Consider the following 19,641-nt stretch of genomic DNA (forward strand, 5'->3'; position numbering starts at 1 on the left):
TGACCTACACTTTATATATTGTAACTACTTGTCAAATGGCAACTCCTAATAAAACACATTAACTTAAAACATGTGCATATGTGTTTGTGTTTGTGTGTGTGTGTGTGTGTGTTTTTTTTTGGCCAGTGATTTGGAAACAAAGGAGCGCATTCATTATGTATCAGGTCACTCAGGTGCCAACATTGCTTCACTCTGAACCAGACAGTCACCTGACACCACGTGAAGATCTCCGTTAAAGTGATTTTAAACGGAGACATGCTTCGGTTTCTATTCTGCAAAGTTTGTTTCACTTTCTCATATACAGATGTGTGTAGATTGTTTGTTTCTAAACTATATTAAATATGTTTAAGGATAGAGATTGATATATCACCAGGGCCGGCCCAAGCCTTTTGGGGGCCCTATTTGGTTTTTGATTTGGGGCCCACCACCATCACAAATCACATAACCTGTGATATTTATCTGAGGGGCCCCATTCAGGCTTCATAACCCATTTTGTATGATTAAGACATATCACCTACTGAATTTGATCAGGTGCCCCAATGAGAGAGGGCCTTCCGCCATATCAGGTGTAGATAATAACCATTGCTGTTTGACTTATTGAGGTTGTGGCTTCAGGGCCCCCCTGATCTCCTGAGCCTCATGTTTCATTTATTACATATATAAAAAACAAAAACAAAAATCTCCACACGATGCTGCTTGGGGCCCCCCTCGCCACCAGGGGGCATGTTCGCTTATGCCTTGGGCCGGCCCTGTATATCACCTTAGAGGTATATTGATTATTTAAGCATATACATTTTTTGTTTGTCTTTTTGTGACATGTGATGTAAAGTAGCGGCCTCAATGTAGTCAATTTCTGGATGAATCTGATTTATGTTTGCATTTTTTTTTTTTTTTTTTTTACAGTATGTTGAAATCTTGAGATCCATTAAATAAATAAATAAATCCATTGACAAGATCACGTTACATAAAATAATGGCTATGGCTTCTGAAATGGCCACAAACGTGAATTTATAAAAAAAAAATGTATCAATGCATTGAATTGAATTGAATTTTTTTCAGATTTGAGCACTTGTTTGGCACTTCACTAAAAAAAAACAAAAAAAAAAACTTGTTGGGCAGAGAAATCTCTCACTTCTCACAGTTGTAAGTTGTGCAACCCACAATCTAGTCTACAACAAATAGCATGGCACAATGCATCTACCTGTTTCCGTTTCTTTTTTTTCTTTTTTTTAAGGTTGCAAATCCCTCATACCTCAGTCTCACTTCCTCTTGCCAGTGCTCATCATCCCCCCCCATTGCATTTGTAGAGCTCTGCCACACTGAGATCGAGAAGCCTGCACACAGATACCTGCAGTAACATGCATTTGTTTTATTATGTGCCACAACATTATTATTTAAAGAAGACTGTTGTACAGCAGCAGCAGCAGCAGGCTGTGGAGCTGACTGAGGCAATGGGGAGGAGACACGTGATTAGATGACTTGGCGTTTTTTTGTGGGTTTTTTTTTTGCAAGGAATAATCTTTGTCATTCGCATCTGAACAATCTTTGTTGGTCTTTTCATGTGAGATATGTGTCACTCTGGTGAACAGTACAACAGTGTGAGTGGGCCCACTCTCTCTCTCTCTCTCTCCCTCTCTCCCCCCCCCCCGCTCGCTCGCGCTGCTCTGTGATTGGTCGGTTTCCTCCGCTCGTTACCAGGGGCGTGGTGGTGGTGGAACCTCCGCGCGAGCTGAATGGGGGAAACACATTTGTGTGCTGCTGCTCCTCGCCGTTGTTAAACCTGATGGAAGGACGGGGGGATGAGAGGAAATGACAAGCGAAAACAGTTGTCCAGCCTTAACTAATTAACGAGGAGAGGCAGGGAAAGTAAAGATATATATTTTCCTTTTAACTACGGAACGTTTTCAACGGCAACGCGCGCGCGGACACTCGGCATCGTTATCCGCAACTGAAGCGCGAGACAGACGGACAGAGAAGGATGGATGCGAGGACTTGAAAGGAGATAAAACACACTATTTATAAATATATACATATATATTCTTCTTCGTTTTGTCCCGTCAATGTTGGGGGTTTGTATCCTGCAAAGACCCAGTTCAGCCTGAATTTGTGTGGCTTTTTTTGTACGTGGGGAAAATGGGGATACCGTGCAGGTAGGGCGTTTTTTTTTTTTAAGTCTCACATTTTGCCGGTGGACTGTCGGCTAACGTTAGCGAGTTTTTTTTTTTTTTTTTTATCTCTCCCCTTCCCTCCCCCCTAAACACTGGACCTGGACCCGGACCTGGACCTGTGTCGTGTGGACGCCAACGTGGTTTCAGCCCAGGTTGTTGGTTTTGACCAGAGGTAAGTCCCATCTTAATTAATATGTTTGGAGACTAGCTTAAAAAAGCTATTGTTCGAATTAGCTAACAAACGTTGACTTCCGAACCGCGAAACTTAACATGTGTACGTCACAGCTAGTTTGTTGTAACGTTAAACCGGCTATATGACAATATATACGTGTGTTTTAAACTCTTTTTGGTTCACCTGCTTTTATTGGCAACTAACTTTGAACGGGATAAATGACACTTCATATACGTCGTTTTTTCCCCACGCTGCATTCGTGTGATTTTTGTTTCGCTAACTGGCAACATTCTTTTTTTTTGTTGTGTGTGTGTTGCAGCTCTTGATATCGGATGAGATCTGTCTGTCGTCCTGTTGTCAGGGTTGCCGTCAAACTGCGTCACCGAGCGGCCGCTGCAGGTACGTCTCCACTAAAGCTGCACGTTGGGGAAGTAGTCTGGCCATGGCACGAATGACCTGGAAACCAAAGTGACTTGAACCCCCCCCTTTTTTTGGAGTCAACCATGGAGGCCAATTCCAACTCCGAGGCCCACCGAGAACTGAAGCGTCCACCTTTGCCAAACTCTCAACTCGCCATGAACATGCACGAGCCCGCCTGTGATGGAGACTCGTTGGTGAGAGGCCTGAGTGACCCCAGCGGCGAGTACCCGTCCTCCAGCTACCAGAGGAGCGTGCACCAGAGGTTCATCAGGAGGAGCCTGTGGTTCTCGGACGCGGACGAGCAGGCCTTCGAGGCGCCCGAGTGCGACAACGGGAATAAGCTGCTGAGCATCAACCTGCGGACGATAGTGGACAGGACGTTGGGGGCTAGTTGCGGGATACAGGAGGGCTCCAGCACCGAGAGTCATGGCGGGCAGAAGGACAGCGCCACAGAGAGCGCCAGTGCGGACGAGGAGAAGGATAAAGGTGGAGTGGATGCGTTGAATCTCACCTGCGGCGGCGGCGGCGGCGATGGAGGCAAATCTGCTGTCAAGGCGGCCAGCGAGGAGAACGAGGAGGAGGCGGAGATGAAAGCGGTCGCCACGTCTCCGGGTGGAAGATTCCTCAAATTTGACATCGAGCTGGGCAGAGGGTCCTTCAAGACGGTCTACAAGGGCCTGGACACTGAGACCTGGGTGGAGGTTGCCTGGTGTGAGCTGCAGGTATAGTACTACAAATCTGATTTACAATCCATCTCTTCTCTCTCGAGCATTGAGTTAGTGTCGGAAAAAACAGCCACGCACACACTAAACATTTTCCCAAATTTTTATTCTTGCAAGTAGGCGTGGGAGACGATTCTATTAATCACTGTCCACATTATGTTTCTCTTAAAGATATACACATGCTTTTAAATCCCCGTTTTCTGTTGGTGGACAGGAAGCGGCCTCTCTCTGTTCACACATGATGCGAGGATAATGGTGATGTCTTCAGGGACCTGTCAGTCAGCTCCTCAGGGGGGAAGGGGGGAGGTGGCCAAGTTGCTAATGGGTTACCACTAAATTTTAAATGTTTACACAAGAAAAAGTGATTGACAAGCAATCAGCTGCTGACGCGGAGTGTGCATACCACCACTAATGGTGATCAGCAGTTTTGCAAAGGCACCGGGTAGTGTCTATCTAGTCTTGCATTACACAGACGCAAGGAAAATCAGCGGCTTAGACAGTGCAAAGGTATTAACTCATTATTTCTGTCCAGTGGAGACTGCAGTAGGGATTACCTCTCTCTCCCTCTGTCTCCCAGGAGGCTTAAGGGGGGCTACAGTCAGCATGACTGGCCTCCTCAAAGAGAGAGAACTTCTGCTGTGATTTGTTATTCTTTTAACGTTCAGATTAAAATAGTTAGGGATTAATTTCCATCAGTTTATGTTCAACCATCCTTCTTGTGCTCTAGTCATTTGCGCAGCTGATAATGTGATGGCGGTGAGCACAGTTATAGGGTTGGACAGTGTGGGGGGGGAAGCTTGTGTGCGTGCTCTGTCACAGCAGTGTGTCTTCATGTTATGAGCTCTGCTGCTCCCTGCCTGCTTCCCTCCCTCCCTCCGTGCAACAGGAGGGAAGGCAGACAGGAAGCAGCTGAAGTGTGCTGTAGCATGCTGGGAACCGTGTGGCGGTCCTGTGGCCTCAGTGAATACTGATTCCTGAGGTACTGAAAACAAACTGCGTCAGTCACCTGAACACGTTGAAAGGGCTAAACCTGTTTTTGTGTGACCGCAGTGTCACAAGGCGGTGACACACCTCATCACCAGAAAAAGGACTTTGTAGATAACATGCCATTGGCAAGACACTGTAGCACTGAGAGGCGTGATGAAATCATCTGGGGCGGCGATGATGTCATGCAGACTAATAGTAGCAGTGAGCAATCCAGGATCTCCCTCATCCTGACAACTCTGAATTGGACTCGCCGGATGATGGGATGTGGAACAGGAAGCAATTATCCGTATTTCATTCTCCCCCAGTGAGACATTAAAACTCCCTCTAGTGGACAGTCAATAACGGATGTAAATCATAATACAAAGTGTCCATTCTCACAATCCCATTCTCATCTAGTTGCACTTTTATATGTCATAGCTTTGGGCTCACAGTCTTCCATTAAAAAAAAAAAAAAAAAAATGGTTGGATGCACAAAATACTATGCTGACCCGGTCAATCCGTTTCATCAGAGCGGTCTCTGATTAATTGGCTTGCTGTGGAGATCAGAAGAGACTTTGTGAGCCTGAGTCGATAAGGTCTCTTGTGGTGCCTTCGTCTGTTGATCAGAACCGCTTGTGATCTCATGTCGATTAACCCCGCTTTTATAAAGTGGACCGGACCAGTGAGTCAGAACATTGTAGTTGGTTTATGACACAGAGTTCAACATTAAACAGATCTGTAAACGCAAAACTTAACATGTAATTGTAAGTTTTTTGCTGATTATTTAATTAGCTCTGCCGTCCTTGCCCCCTTACATTACAGTTATTGATTCCCTTTAGGTTTTGGACTCGTGGTCACATAAGACAAGACCTGTAATGATGTCACGTTTGGCTTTAAAAGTGCTATAAACAAGATTGGGATTCGATTCCCTCTCTCAACATCGTGGCGGCTGAGCTGGCAGCTCGCAGCTAACTGCGTAAACTCAGGTAAAAGTGCTAACAGAGCTAACAGCATTTTCCCGGTGACGCTGTCTGGTCAGGTTGGCGTTATCAGCTGTAGTTTGGATAACAACAAGCACAGCTAGAAATAGTTGTTTGCTGCTGTATCGTAATGTGTATATTTTACCCTTTGCTGGTGTTTTACATACCAAACAATTCATGGAGAAAATAATCATCCAATCGTTAAAAAAATATAAAATTCAGCCTTACTTCAAATGTCTTGTTTTGTCCGACGAACAGCCCAAACCCAAAAGGATGTTCAATGTGCCCAGACCTAGAAAAAATTGTTTGTTTTTTTTAAAAACTTTGTAGCTCCAGTGGGATTAACCACCGTGTTTAATGTTGCGTCATTTAAGGAGTCACTTTAAAGACCGAGAGTCTGAGCCAGGAACCGGCCACAGTCGCACCAGATCACCTCGTCACATTCACCTGCACAGTACAGGTATCACTAGTCTTAAGATTGCACCCAAAATATTGAAGGTTTTATGTGTATGCGTGCATGTTACCCTCAGTGTCTCGGCGGTGCATGCCATCTTTACCTAACTCGGTGAACAGTAGGGGGAAGACATGAGGAAGGAGATATGACTCTGTGATTTTCCACTGTTTTCCCTCCTTCCAGTGGTCACATGGTTTTCCGCCTTGAAATTGTAATCTGGTTCAGTGTTTATTCTCTCTCTCTCTCTCTCAATCCCCCTTCTCCTTCCCTCCCATTCCCATCTCCCCCACATCTCTATTTCCGTGCCAGGCTGCTGGCATAACACAGATGGCACAGGCAAAGGATGTTAATCTGAGAGAAAGATGCCTATTGTGAGTTTTGTTATTGTCGAGAAAAAAAAGAAAAAACACTTCTCGTGTTTCTGTTTGCCTTGTCTCATTTTATCATTGCTCGCTGGAATTTATTTTTTAAACTTTGGAAACTTCCCGTTCCTGCCAATTGTGGCTCTGTGTATAGATTTGTATCTCTGTTGTTAAACACGGAGCACGCAGAGTTTAATGTCTTATTTTGTGGTATTTGGCAGTGAGCTGCTTGTTCTGTACGTTAAATCTGGTGCTCAGGCGGTGATATGAAGCTGCCCGTCTCTGAGTGTTTGCTGAAGCTTTTGGGCATCCTTCAAGCAAACACACCCGGCAAATGACAGCGTGAGTCACGAGGTCAAGTCTCGGTTCCAAACAGTGGGGTTTTGCTGCAGCGGTGGAGAAGATTCAGCCATGTAATAAGGATTTTAATGCATGCCAAACAGTTAATGTCCATCTCTTTAGATTGTCATGTATAGTGCTAACAACAACAACAACAACCTCTTTTTGACTGCTCGGATGGCAAAAGTTGGAGATGCTTAAGTAGGTCATTGGTTAACGCCTATTTGGCATTAATAGGGCCAGGGAAGCAAGGGCAGCCAGACCCAGTAGCCACATCTTCAGGGCAAAGCCTGAGTTCCCGTGTCACTGAGCCAACTGAAGAGGGAAGGAGGACAAGTCTGTTTGGAGCCACAGCAATGTGGCCTGTGGTGTAGTTCCAACAGGCTAGCTAATGGAACCTAGATCTAATAATACGTATGAGATAGGTGGCATTTAAGGATTTTAATAAGCGTACTTGTCAGTATCATGTTGTCAGTTTTTTTTTGTTGGACAGCCTCAGAAAAAAAGCATGACCTCCCCACTGTGATTTGTAATGAAAGCCTTTTGACTTGAATGGGCCTTTTTGTGTTCTGCCCTGGGTTTCGGTGAGGGCTTCATTCATATGGTCACGATATTGTACTCTAACCCCCTCGGCTCTGGTGCTCACTGGGCAATTATCCTCTGCGTTATTTCCACACATTGTATATAGAACTGGACGTAGTCACCCATTGGTTTGTGGGCTACAGTTTTGAAGCCTCACAATTGGCATTTTGTCAGTATTTGGCTGTTCATTTATATTCTTTTCTTAGTATGTAATTTGTACGATGTTTGCCACAAATGCACCTGCAATCTGACCTCTGGTTTCCCCGTGTGCTCCCCTTGTTTTGTCTGATATACTACTTATATAATATTAAGTGGCCAAAATAGGGAATTAAGCTTGCTGTACCTGCACATCTGAATAATTGTTATAGCATTGTCTTCACTGATCATACCAGGATTTTAGTGAGCATACACCTTTGGCACACACTGATGAAAATTGAACCAGCCCAAATGGCCGTTTACCACTCTCGTCTCTCCTCCAACAGTAGAAAGTGTCACAACAGCTCATTAGGACGGGGTAATCCCTTTTGGAATTTAAGAAGGCTATTTGTATGAATGAATTTGGAGCACCTCTGTATCCCGTTAAAGCCTCCTGCTTACTGTTAGGCTCAGTGGTATGAAGACGAGGGTTACGTTTAAAGCATACTCTAGTTGACCCCCTGCATCACTAAGCTACTTACGTAATGATGAGTGGATAACAAACGGCCACACTGCCCACATTTATCTGTAACGTGTTAACTTTTATCTCGACAGCTCACTTAAAGCATGAAGCTTGTTATATTTACGGACTGTTTGATAGATGAACAAAGTTTGAGGTTTGTTTGGCTGCGATATTTATACATTTTGTAGACGTCACGCATCCATCTGGGGATTTTAAGCGTGCAGAGGTTTTCCCTGGCCTACTGACTACTGAACATACAATACACTGAAAAGATTCAGACACAAGGCCCTAAATAGAAACAAATGCTGTTGCTATGCTTCCTGAAATGTACACTTAGAAGTAGAAATACTGAGTAAATCCTAACTTTATGAATCTCATCGCATTCTGCTGCGTCAGAGACGGGGCTCCACTGATGCTCGCTACTGAAAATTTTAGAAGCACCAGCACAAAATTAAGCAGCTCTGCACGACATGCAGCTCAACACATTAATTTGTTTTCAGCTTGTTACTGATGAAGGCCCGTTTATAAAATAAATGTCAAATGCACTGTTTTATTTTTACAGGAAGCATCACAAAGTAGAGTAGTGCTTTTTAAAGTGAATGAAATGAAAAATGCCGTTTTTTAGATCACATCCCCGGTCATATTGTGCGCCTTAAATCAGTTCATATTTTAATATTAAAATGCAACTTTTTTTTTTTCATTTTCTAACTGGAAAACTAAAATATGATGTGTGCCTTCATCTGTTAGTACCAACCCATTTCAACCAATAATATCGCAATAACCATCAATCTGGACCTTTATGCTCCTGGCCCAATTTGTAACTAGTAGGTGATGTAGCATTGGGTTGAATAGTACTAAAAGTTGTTTATGTTTCCCATGGATTAAATACAAAAAATGAGAGGAAAAGACAGAATGATCTGTCCAACTTGTATATGCACAGCTTAAATAAGTCTAGGACTCCAAAAACAAACTGGGACATTTGTATCTAAAAGAAAGACTTGTCTTTTCCGTTCTCAAACATGTTGCTAGCAGTTAACAGGAATCCCAGTTACTCCCTTTCATCATTGGTTCCTTTCTCCTGCAGCAATCGTCCAATATCTTGTCCACAGTCAAACCTGTCAAATTTTACAGCACCTAATGTGCTGAGTTGTGATTTTCTTGGCCAGCGCTGTTTAGATATCAGCATATCCTGCTGTTTTTTTTTCAAATCTACAGCAGAGAAGTAGTTGTAGTTACAGTTGGCTGTTTGATGCATTTATCACAGCACTCCTGAAATAGCTTTTATTATTGATTACCAGGACCAAGTTATGTTCCAGGTGCTTCGTGATATTCCCAAAGAAGGCTGCTTTTTAGGTTCTCCATGCAAGGAAAAACCCTTGCCTGTGTTTAGTCTGGGTCAGGCTATTGTGCTGAATCAAGGCAGTCTCTCTGGCTCTGTGCCCCCACACTGCAGCGGCTGACGAAATGGTCAAAGGAGGGAGGGGTTGGCCAGGCTGCCCCGGTTCAACTCAGGACACCACCACCATCATCATCATCATTAGTGCTGCGGAAAAAGGGGGCACATGTGCAACACTGCCCACACTCCGCACTCCATACTTTCTGGCTTGCACCAGTCCAGGCCGGCTGCATTAGTCATTCACTTGGCCATTGAGCACATTTATGAATATTTGTCTGAAGCAGCGTGGTGTAATAGCACCACAGCTATGCAACGCCAGCCGCATCAGCTACTCAGTTTTCTTTTACAATGGGCCTGAGTGTGTGTTATTATGCATGTGTAGTGTCCCTGCAGGAGGTGCGTCTTAAAGATGTTACCACCAGCTGGAACCTCGGGTTCTTCAGTCTACTAGGAGCGGCTCATTAATTTTAAATGAAAAAGTTACAAAAACATTGCCAGTTTAGTTTTTTGCTGCTTGCCTGTAGCATCACAATAAATGATAAATATAGTTTTAATAGTTGCACTAGTATTATCCAGGAGAAGAGTGTTATTTTGGGGTTTGTGTTATGAGTGTAAATTGAATATATTTGGGTTTTATTTTTGGACTGACGAAACAAAGTCAAGTCATCACCCCGGGGTCAGGGGAGAATTGCAAAATCCTCTAACTTTTAATAGACAAAATGATTAATTGATTAATCAAAGAAATAATGGACAGATGAAACAATAGTGTTATTAGTTGCAGCCCACATAATTCCTACATATGCATGGAAGATTTTTGTACTGCATTTTTATACCATTATTTATTCACTTTTTGTAATTAATTTGCTTTGATAATGAAGTTTGACCATAAAGTATCTTATACATATCTTTGTTGTAATGCCTCAGCAAATTTTACAAGATTTGAGAGGAAAATACTAATATTGCAAGATACTTACAGGTACTTATCTGATTCTTAACACTCACTGAAATCAGTATGGGCCTCTAAAAATCCAGCATCATTCAGGCTTAAGACAAAGATTTGATTAGTCAGCAGTTGTCATGGCGATTGCGTAAGGAGTATTGAGCTCTTGAGGAAGCTAGTGTGTAATCTGACATTTTTGTTTGTTTGTTTCTTGTTGTCAAAGAACTGTTTGTTTGTCGGCCTTTGCATTTTAGTCTGCGACCGGAAAAGCGGCTTACGGGGAGGGTTTGTGTTGCCTAATCCACACGGGCCAACTGCCGGTCACAATCAGCCAGACAGACAGCTAGTTATACACTTACACACCTATACAACCAACTTTCACCGTGGGGTTGTTTGAGTAGTAACGCTTTGTGCTGTCTTCTAAGATAACTCCACTCACACCCAAACAGCCAGAGTCGTCACTTGGCCAAAAGGCAGATTTCAACAATACTGTTCATGTTGTTATCACAGCATCTCAGTGGCTTGTCAGCTTCAGTAATGTTCTCGTCCTTCGGGCTCCTCCTTTACAAGCCTTGGTGATGCGTGCACATTGTCTCTCTTTTTTCTTTTGCTCTCCTCCTTCGGCCTTAAAGCAGAGTAGATTATTCCTCGTTTAAATGTTAAACTGCCAGGGTTGGGTTGTTGGGCCTACTGAAAATATTGCTTTAAGAAAAACGAAGAAAGAGAGAGACACAGCGATATAAAAATAAATATAAAAATGTATGAACTGGAGACGCACGTGTTGCAATACCATGCACGACCACGATATAAAGGGAGTGAGCTCCCTTTTTAACACAAAGGTATGCTAAAATCAATAAATCGGATCAATCAGCTGGTAGTAACTGCCCTCCGTGAGTCTAGCCGCTATTCATCAATGATTGAGGGTTGATGAGAGATTTGATCTGGCTGCTCTTTGTTGACCGAGTCGTCTGCAAACTTGCGTATTCTGTTGGAAAGTGAGATTTAAGATGGGAGCAGAGATTTGTTTCCTGCACAGCTTGCAAATCACTTTGTGTGTGAATATGTAAAAGAAATGCATAAAAAAAAGATGTTATGATTTCCAAAAGTTCACAACAACACATTCAGCCTCTGTGTGTTTGTTGCCATTTATCCTTTCAAAAACTACACTTTCACTGAAGTCAAGCACCTGTATTAATAAGGTGGTCTAGCACAAAGATAGTATTGCATAGTTAAATATCATTCCGTTATTTAACACGTTGGAACAATAATCTCTGATATCTCCTAAACATCGAGTCACACCGAGTACCAGTGTGCCAATTAGCACATCTTGGGTGTAGAGTGGCTGCTCGACAGTGTAACCGTGAAATGGAGATAACGGAGAGACCCCGGCACCGCCGCTAGCCAAAACTCCTCCTGCAGTCATGACTGATGGGACGTAATTGAGTCGTGGGGGTTACTACTCTGCTGGCTCACGGCTCGCCCTGCACCAGCTCCTGTCACCGCGGCGCTTCTGCTGCAATCGTCATTTTATTATCGAGGATGGGTGCGGTACAAAAAAACGTCCAAAAACATCCTCATTGTTGAGATGTCTAAGCTGTGAATAAGACGCAGCGTTTTAGGGAGGGGGGGGTTATGTATCATTCTGATCTCCGGTGCAGAGAATCATCCTGCACGGATCAATACAGTATCACATTGAGACTGAACCTAAGCTTTTCATTGCAGTGTTATAAAGCTATACGAAGGCCTGGTTGCTCTGTGGTTTCATTGTGAGTGAAGCTTATCCGTTTTAAATGTCTTCATTACAACAGAGTTTGGTTTTAGTTTATTCTAAGTACATACTGAAGTGAAGTATTTTCTTCCTTAATCTCCTAAGCCAAGTTGTGACACATATCCAACACGCCGGGTTTATCTGATGGTTGTTGACTAGTATTTCAGGATAAATCGCTGTCGCACTATTGTTGCCAAACCTAGAGAACACAAAGCTATACAAGTTGACATTTTTATTTATTTTTGAGTATGTAATTTAGTGGATCAGGACTAATGCTGAAACCTGTTGCTCTCACAATAAGGTTACTCATCCAGTTGTGATTAGATTTTTGATATTGGGTGAGAAACTGTGAACTATTTATGTCTCATCGGGGGAACTGTGAGAGGAAGAAGAATTTCGATTAGACAGACTGGATGGGGTCGAGATGGAGATTTCTCGTTTTATAGACCTACCCGGGCCAATGTCCAAAAACATTATGGTCTTACTAGATGATAAAAGCCCATATCTTTGCCTCTGTGCTTCGTGACTGGCCTTTTCTCTTTTATGTTTTATCTTAGCTACAAAGCCTTAAGCCTAAAGTCAAAATGTTCTTAATTTTCTCATAGATTTTGATAATTTACCAACCTTTTATTTGTTGGAGGGGAATGGAGGGGCATTTCAGAATATCATCTCAAATTTGAAATTTTAATAATTTTATAATTTACAATCAGCAGTTATTTTATATCATGTGTAATTTTTCACACTTTAAAGTAATAAACTAATTGAATAGAAAGTGGTTATTGTCTATTTACCTGCTCCTTAGCCTACTGAACTCCGTCTCTATCTTGGCGAAAGGCTTATGTAAGATTATTCACACACCTAATTTAATATATGAGATGTTAACAATCCATCTTGATAAATGTCAGGACTCACCTTTTTTGCATTACTAACACAATTTACGAGAGATATAATGTGGGTGTGGGAGTTAATGTTAATAATATGCTCCGAATGGTTTTTCAGCTCCAGAATTTGTGTTTGTAGTTATTTTTGTTTGATTTTTTCAGTTTGAGAACGCCATCAGCATCTATCACTCCCCCAGAGAGGTGGCTTCTTAGGCCCGGCAGCTCCCCCACTAGGGGCAGTCTGATTCCATTAGCGGATAATCAATAATAGACACTCATTTTGATACAGCCCTCTCAATCCCTGTGGCACTTCTTTCTTTCTTTTTTAAGCAAACAAAAAGTGCAATCACTGCAGGAAGAATGTGCCGTGTCACTCTGTTATCAGTGAAGCAATGTTTTGACTCGGTGGTGTTTGTGATGTTGTTTGTGCTTAACGAGTTGTTGTTTTTATGCTTCTGTTCATGGCACACACAAAAAAAAAAATCAAATTAAATGGTAAATAATTTGACCCGCTTTCAGAGCTCTCTGCTGTTAGTACTTGTGTCTGTTGGAGGATACACAAACGATTTTCACATGAAAGATGCTCATTGTTTGACAGTTATATGTTGCGTTATGTGTGTTTTCTCTGCTCTCTGCGTGAGTTTGATTGGCCAATAGTAAAGCTTAGCTAGACTACATTACACACATCACGCTCATTAATAATAAATCAGATAATAAAAAGATATTTATATATGAAAGGATCACCAAGTCTCTTTAGTCAGTATTTAGCCACTTGGAAAACTCAGAATGTATTATTTAACAAGCGTCCAGATAAACTTGGCTGGGAATCGTATTGATAATGGCATGTAAGGCACCTGGAGTGATACCATCTGCCAGCACATACCGTACATTCTGTAGCATAGGTGTCGTTGTGTGATTCACCAAAGGAAGGCATTGTCTTTTGTAAAACCTCTAATTAGCACCTGCTAACGAGTGAGCCGTTTGAAATAAAATCCCTCTAGCATATTTTTGTGGACAGATATATTTGATCCCTTATTATTTTAATTGTGATTATTTAATAATCAGCTTCTTACCTAAAGTGTTGTTTATTGTCGTGTTTGCTATGACTGACTGTGAGATTAATGCCGCTTTAGCAGTGGAAAGAGAACGCTTACACTTTGATACACATGCGTACAATGTGAGATGGTTAACTTTTACTTGTGATTTACTCCATCTACGTTCCAATCTCCCATAAGTCTGCTAGTTTCATAATTAAACCACGGTGTAGACCCCTTTCACTGTCCTGTTGAGGTGCAGCTGAAACTGGAAAAGGACTAGAAATACCTGCGTTCAAGTCAGCGAGCTGATAGTCATCTCTCCACAACAAGGGCGCTTTCTTCTTGAATGGACAGCGTGCATTCAAGATAACACCTGACATTACGCCAGGAACTTGATTTGAACACATGGTTTTGCAATACCACGGTATGTTCCCCCTGCAGACTTCCCAGGACTAATCTATTATCCGGTCCGCGTTACCGTGTTTGAGCCACCAGAGCTTGGGAAACCAGCTCACACTGATGTAGCGGGTGGCGGCCTCGTCAGGCACAGCTTTATAGATCACCTCCTGCTAATGTCACAATCTGTTTTCCCGTCCTTCCTTCTCCCGTATAGTTTTCCGTTTGTGTGGCCTTTAACTTCTTCGCCTGGGCGGCTCCGCACTCTTCTGTGACCAGCTGAGCCTTTTCACATCAGCCATGTGTACACTACAAGGCTTGATAAGATTAATGACAACATTCTTGCCCATAAACAGTAGATGGTCTGTTTGCAGAATCTAACAATGTTTAAATGTGTGGTTAAAAGCTCACATCCCTCACGGTGACGATGAAGGAACAATCTTGGGTGCTTTCCGTGATATCCTTTCTGTCTGGTATGTGCGTCTTGGGAGTGGCATTCTTCTAGCGTCTGCCTCCGCGTGCCTATATATCGGTCCGCGTGTCTCGCCATGCTGTGCACGACACCTCTGAGCCTACATGTGGCGTCTGAATTATGCAGAAGGCTGATGAGAGGGGGGGGGGGGGGGGGCAGAGGAAGGTAGCGTGAGTGGAGGTGTGGATTGGGACTTGGGGATCACTCTGGTGGGGGGGTGAGGCGTTATTTAGGAACAGCAGCAGGATTCCTGAAACATGATCGCGGAGACGATGAGAGTCGGAGGAGGAGGGAGCTGGAAAGATGAAACTGTAACGCGTGGGGGAGAAGAGAGCGGCGTTGCCTGAAGGGAAGAAAGCTGCAGTGCTCTCGGGTTAAAATTTGCCTTAAGTTTGTCTCGTCTCCCCCCTCCACCCCCGTCGAGACCTGTGGTGCACAAACTTCAGCCCAAGTGCACCAAAGAGCACCCGGGGATAACCCAGCCCCAACTTGGGCGGCCCCAGCCCCTTCTATTGCTCAGCTCGCCTCAGTAGAAAAGGTTCTCTGCAGAACTGAATTATTCATGGGACTTTAGAAGAGTGCAGTGAAAATCCCCACCCCCCACACACACATGCACACACACACATGCACACACACACATGCACACAAAACCCCTAATATGCCACATTCTCTCTCTCATACACTACACGCCACGCTTAATCATCGACCCTCAACGCATCTTGCTTCGTTATTTCTCTTTTTTTTCTATTACGGCTGATTTTGTATCTGTTCTGCAGTCTCATCGCGCGGGGGGAGTCCATGTGGTTGAATAATTGAATAGATTAGATCGCGCTGCGTTGTGTTCATCGCATTCCAGCGTCGGTGTCATCCGTCTCCGAGGGGTGGGGTCGCTGCTTCCAGCCCGTGCTCCGGCGCTGCTGAGTGTGCGTGCGTGGTTTTTTTGTTACATAAGTCGATGCCGTGGTGGTTTAACGGAAAAGGGATACAAAATTAAAAATAAAAAAAACCTTGGCACTACCTGGAGGAAGGTGCCCTCAGAGTGGGGTCAGCATCCCAGAGAAGTGGAGAGGGAAGGGGTTGAGTTTTTTTTTCTGTGCGTGCGAGGGATGCTCAGTTATGAAGAAAGGGAGTGGTTGGTGTTAGGGGTGCAGAGACAGATTGCAGATATGGGGGGGAGGGGTTAAAGGAGCTAAATGTAGTGGGTGAGTGAGTGAAGAGATGGAGATGGAAGAAATCGATGACACGTAACCTTTAGCTGCAGTGTGTAGTGGGTGTGACCATGTTAATGTGTGGGTTCATTCCTCCCCAGTCCCCCTTGTAATGTCTCTATCCACAGCCTCTGTGATTCTGGACATGGCAAACCATGTGAGAAGTCACATCCAACTTGTATTAAACTTTAAAATTCATGTCATACACATGCATGATATTTAGGCGTTCTGGATTCTAAGAATGCCACTGATCTGGATTTTCCCCAAATTTGCAAACAGCTATCATCCTTGATACACAAATCATCCAATTAGAGACAGACAGGCACTAGCCGCCCTCTCACTCACTTTTTTCTTCTTTGGCAAAACTGGACGCATGAATTTAAAATGTGCAGGCGAAAGCCTCTTCTGTCGGCAAGTTCCTGTAAGGGTTATAATGTTCTAATAAGTATATTCTTAGGTCTTCACATTTATATCTTCTTTCTGCCATGACTGTCGTCTTTCCTCTAGGACCGCAAGCTGTCAAAAGTGGAACGTCAGCGCTTTAAGGAGGAGGCGGAGATGTTGAAGGGTCTCCAACATCCCAACATTGTCCGTTTCTATGACTTCTGGGAGTCGCCCCTCAAAGGGAAGAAGTGCATTGTTTTAGTAACGGAGCTCATGACGTCAGGAACGCTGAAAACGTGAGTACTGTTGAACTCATGACTCCTTTAGCTTGTGCCATTTCCAGTAGTGTGTCGAAAAAATGTCAGCCTTTTTATGTTTTACTGAAAATATATTTTCATATCATTGTCGGGGAATGTGTTTCGCTCTCCTTCCTGCAGTTATCTGAAGCGTTTCAAAGTAATGAAGCCAAAGGTGCTGAGGAGCTGGTGCAGACAGATCCTGAAAGGCCTCCACTTTCTGCACACCCGAACCCCTCCCATCATCCACAGGGACCTCAAATGTGACAACATCTTTATCACTGGACCTACAGGCTCGGTCAAAATTGGGGATTTAGGACTGGCAACACTCAAGGCAGCTTCCTTTGCGAAGAGCGTCATAGGTAGGAGACTTTAAAAATATAATCTGGCAGATCATTTAGAGTAAAGACATAAATGTCATATTCATTGGGTTCTCTTCTCTCCTCCTCAGGCACCCCAGAGTTCATGGCTCCAGAGATGTATGAGGAACACTACGACGAGGCCGTGGACGTCTACGCCTTCGGGATGTGCATGCTAGAAATGGCCACCTCGGAATACCCGTACTCCGAGTGTCAGAATGCTGCTCAGATATACCGCAAAGTCACTAGCGTGAGTCCAGATCCTTTTTAATTTTTTGTTTCAGAAATGAGAAATTTAGGGAAATATTAGAGTCACAAAGATAAGTTCTGTAGCCCGATGATAAGGGATAAAGACTAGTATCTCCACCAGGTGTATCTGTATCTGCAACGTCTGCTGCTCTTTTGTGTGATTGAATGATTATGACCCACAATTGGCTTAACCCTCGTCTAGACACCAACGGGTGTCACAAAACACGTCATTGAAACTCAAACAATATGCAGACGATCAGCTCAAATAGTCACTTTGAGGAAAAGAACAACCTTGCTCACCAAGGTGACACCAGACTAAGTGCCGCTGATGTACTGCAGTATTTGGTATTTTTGTTAGTGGTTAGCCAAACACAACGAAGAAAAACAATAAAAGTGTGCAAACTGTTTCCCCCCCACTGTGTCTCTGGGTGCAGAGTAGCAGCCAAGAGGTAATTAGCAGGGTGTGTACTGGTGCTTTAGCTGGTAGACAAGCATGGAATCATTCTTCATTAGCATTCACACACACTGTATACAACCACGATCGTCGGCAAAACGCAGGATCATTCCATTCAGGCTATAGGTGGTGCTGAACGTCCCGCTCTGCCCCTGGAGCGACTTTTACGGAGCTTTTTTTTATCCGCCCACGGCGCCTCCATCCCGGACATGGGTGCACCCACGACCCGCTGTCCCCCTGGAGCTCCTGGAGAGTGAGCAAGAAAGCATGATTCAGCGATCAGTTGACTTGACCAATCAGATTTGACCATGTAAATTCTTAGTCGTACTCCCCTAGAAGGATTCATATAAAGTAGTGCAAGATTTCACAAAACGGACACAAATATTCTCTTTGTTCTCCTGGCAAACATGCAGCGTAACTCTTTTATTGTATTTCTGAGATTGTCAGCAAAAATCTTGTTTATGCTACAGTCTTTCTAAGAAAGACCCTGCTGAAAGCACACATCTTGTAATAACTCGGGGGTTATGCTTAGTGAACCTATGAGATAGGGTGCAATGATGCCAGGTATTTTTTTTTTTTTTTTAGCTGCTTCACCACATAATAAGTCACGGGGAGTTTTTCAATTGCGTAAATGCAGCATTTCTTTTAGTACAAGATCTGCTCCGTTTCTTGGGTGGAGAATCTAATGAGCCATATGGAGTCACAGAGGGAGTCCAAATCTCCTTTGTTGTTTTTTAGATAAAGCCCCATGGGGCTGTATTTCATTCAATTTCAATGAGTGTTTCTCTGCAAACAACACACACTGCAAACTGTTTTTTTTCTGAGTGTCTGATTTGATTTGAAGAATATTGATTTTCCAAGCTTGAGATTTGCCAGGGTGGGAATCTGAGCGATGACTCTCTCAGCTGCTGTCAGCGGAGAGACGGCTCTCTATGCCCATGTTAATGCTCGGGCAGGGAGCATTGATGCCGTTCTCTCTGCATTTTTACTGTATGCATGTTAGAGTGCCCTGCAGGGACCACTGCAGGATATTAATGTGTTCAGAGAGACGCCCTGATAGCTTTATACTGCTCCCTGGGTACATACAGCTACATAAATGGTCGTAATGTTAATCCAGACAATGCAGATATTATTATTTCTTTGGTGATTTAAAATTTAAACCAAAATCTGTATGGAAAAACTCACAGTGGAAAAAGTGTATGAAAGAGTCTAGAAACTTCTGAAACCACTCCTGCTGTCATAGTCCATCCATAGCCTCAGGATCGTCTTTTTTCATAGTAATTAAGGTCAACTGTTCTAATTGTAGTTCACAAACAAAACAACAAACTCACCAAGTTGGTGTCTGAGAACTGAGGTGGATGTCGTGTGCTGAGATATAATTTGGTGACTGTACTGAACTCTCGGAGGGAGAGAAGTTCACTATGCCGCAGGAGTGGTTTTGAAAGGTTCCTTTGGGTGCTTTTTATGCCTTTTGGGATCCATCGCAACTGACGTGGATTCAAGCTGACCACAGCTGCCGTGTTCTGTCAAGGTTGATGAGCCTGCAGGGTGCGAGCGTCTGATACGTAAAAGATCAGATTTGTGGGTCACAAAAATATCCTCTTTACTTTTTCCTTTTTGTTATTCTTTTATCAACACAGTGTTCTTTCATGGCTCATCCATCAGCATTTTTTGTAAATATTTTCCTTTCCTCAGGGAGTGAAGCCGGCCAGCTACAACAAGGTCATGGATCCTGAAATCAAGGAGATTATCGGGGAGTGTATCTGCCAAAAGAAAGAGGAGCGGTGAGTGACTGGGGACCATCATTGTCCGGTGTCCAGGAGGCCACAAGGTGCCCTCTCCTCTTTTCATGCCTTGTCTCACCTCCCCCGCTTCGCTGCCGTGACGCTGACAGCTGGGCTCTCGGCAGTCTCCCACCATGTCTGCAGGGTGTCTTTCAACTTCTGTTAGGAAATGGGTTTGTGTACAGATGTGGAGA

General features: G+C 43.6%; 1 protein-coding gene across 3 annotated transcripts in view; it reads left to right on the forward strand.

Moving 5' to 3' along the window:
* The first annotated feature begins 1,640 nt into the window (after nucleotides 1-1,640).
* Nucleotides 1,641-19,641, forward strand: part of LOC311017395 (serine/threonine-protein kinase WNK2) — a 38,211-nt gene continuing 20,210 nt past the window's right edge. Inside the window, exons 1-6 of one of the 3 annotated variants that reach the window (XM_084015698.1) lie at nucleotides 1,641-2,340; nucleotides 2,660-3,482; nucleotides 16,429-16,601; nucleotides 16,743-16,963; nucleotides 17,053-17,210; nucleotides 19,359-19,447. In XM_084015698.1, the coding sequence (XP_083871824.1) occupies nucleotides 2,844-3,482; nucleotides 16,429-16,601; nucleotides 16,743-16,963; nucleotides 17,053-17,210; nucleotides 19,359-19,447 (1,280 nt within the window). In that variant the 5' untranslated portion in view covers nucleotides 1,641-2,340; nucleotides 2,660-2,843. The remainder of the gene's footprint in view (nucleotides 2,341-2,659; nucleotides 3,483-16,428; nucleotides 16,602-16,742; nucleotides 16,964-17,052; nucleotides 17,211-19,358; nucleotides 19,448-19,641) is intronic. The other 2 variants (XM_084015697.1, XM_084015699.1) reach the window with 2 other exon arrangements.

Source organism: Eutrigla gurnardus (assembly GCF_963514095.1).
Source record: "Eutrigla gurnardus genome assembly, chromosome: 8".
Classification (NCBI taxonomy): Eukaryota; Metazoa; Chordata; class Actinopteri; order Perciformes; family Triglidae; genus Eutrigla; species Eutrigla gurnardus.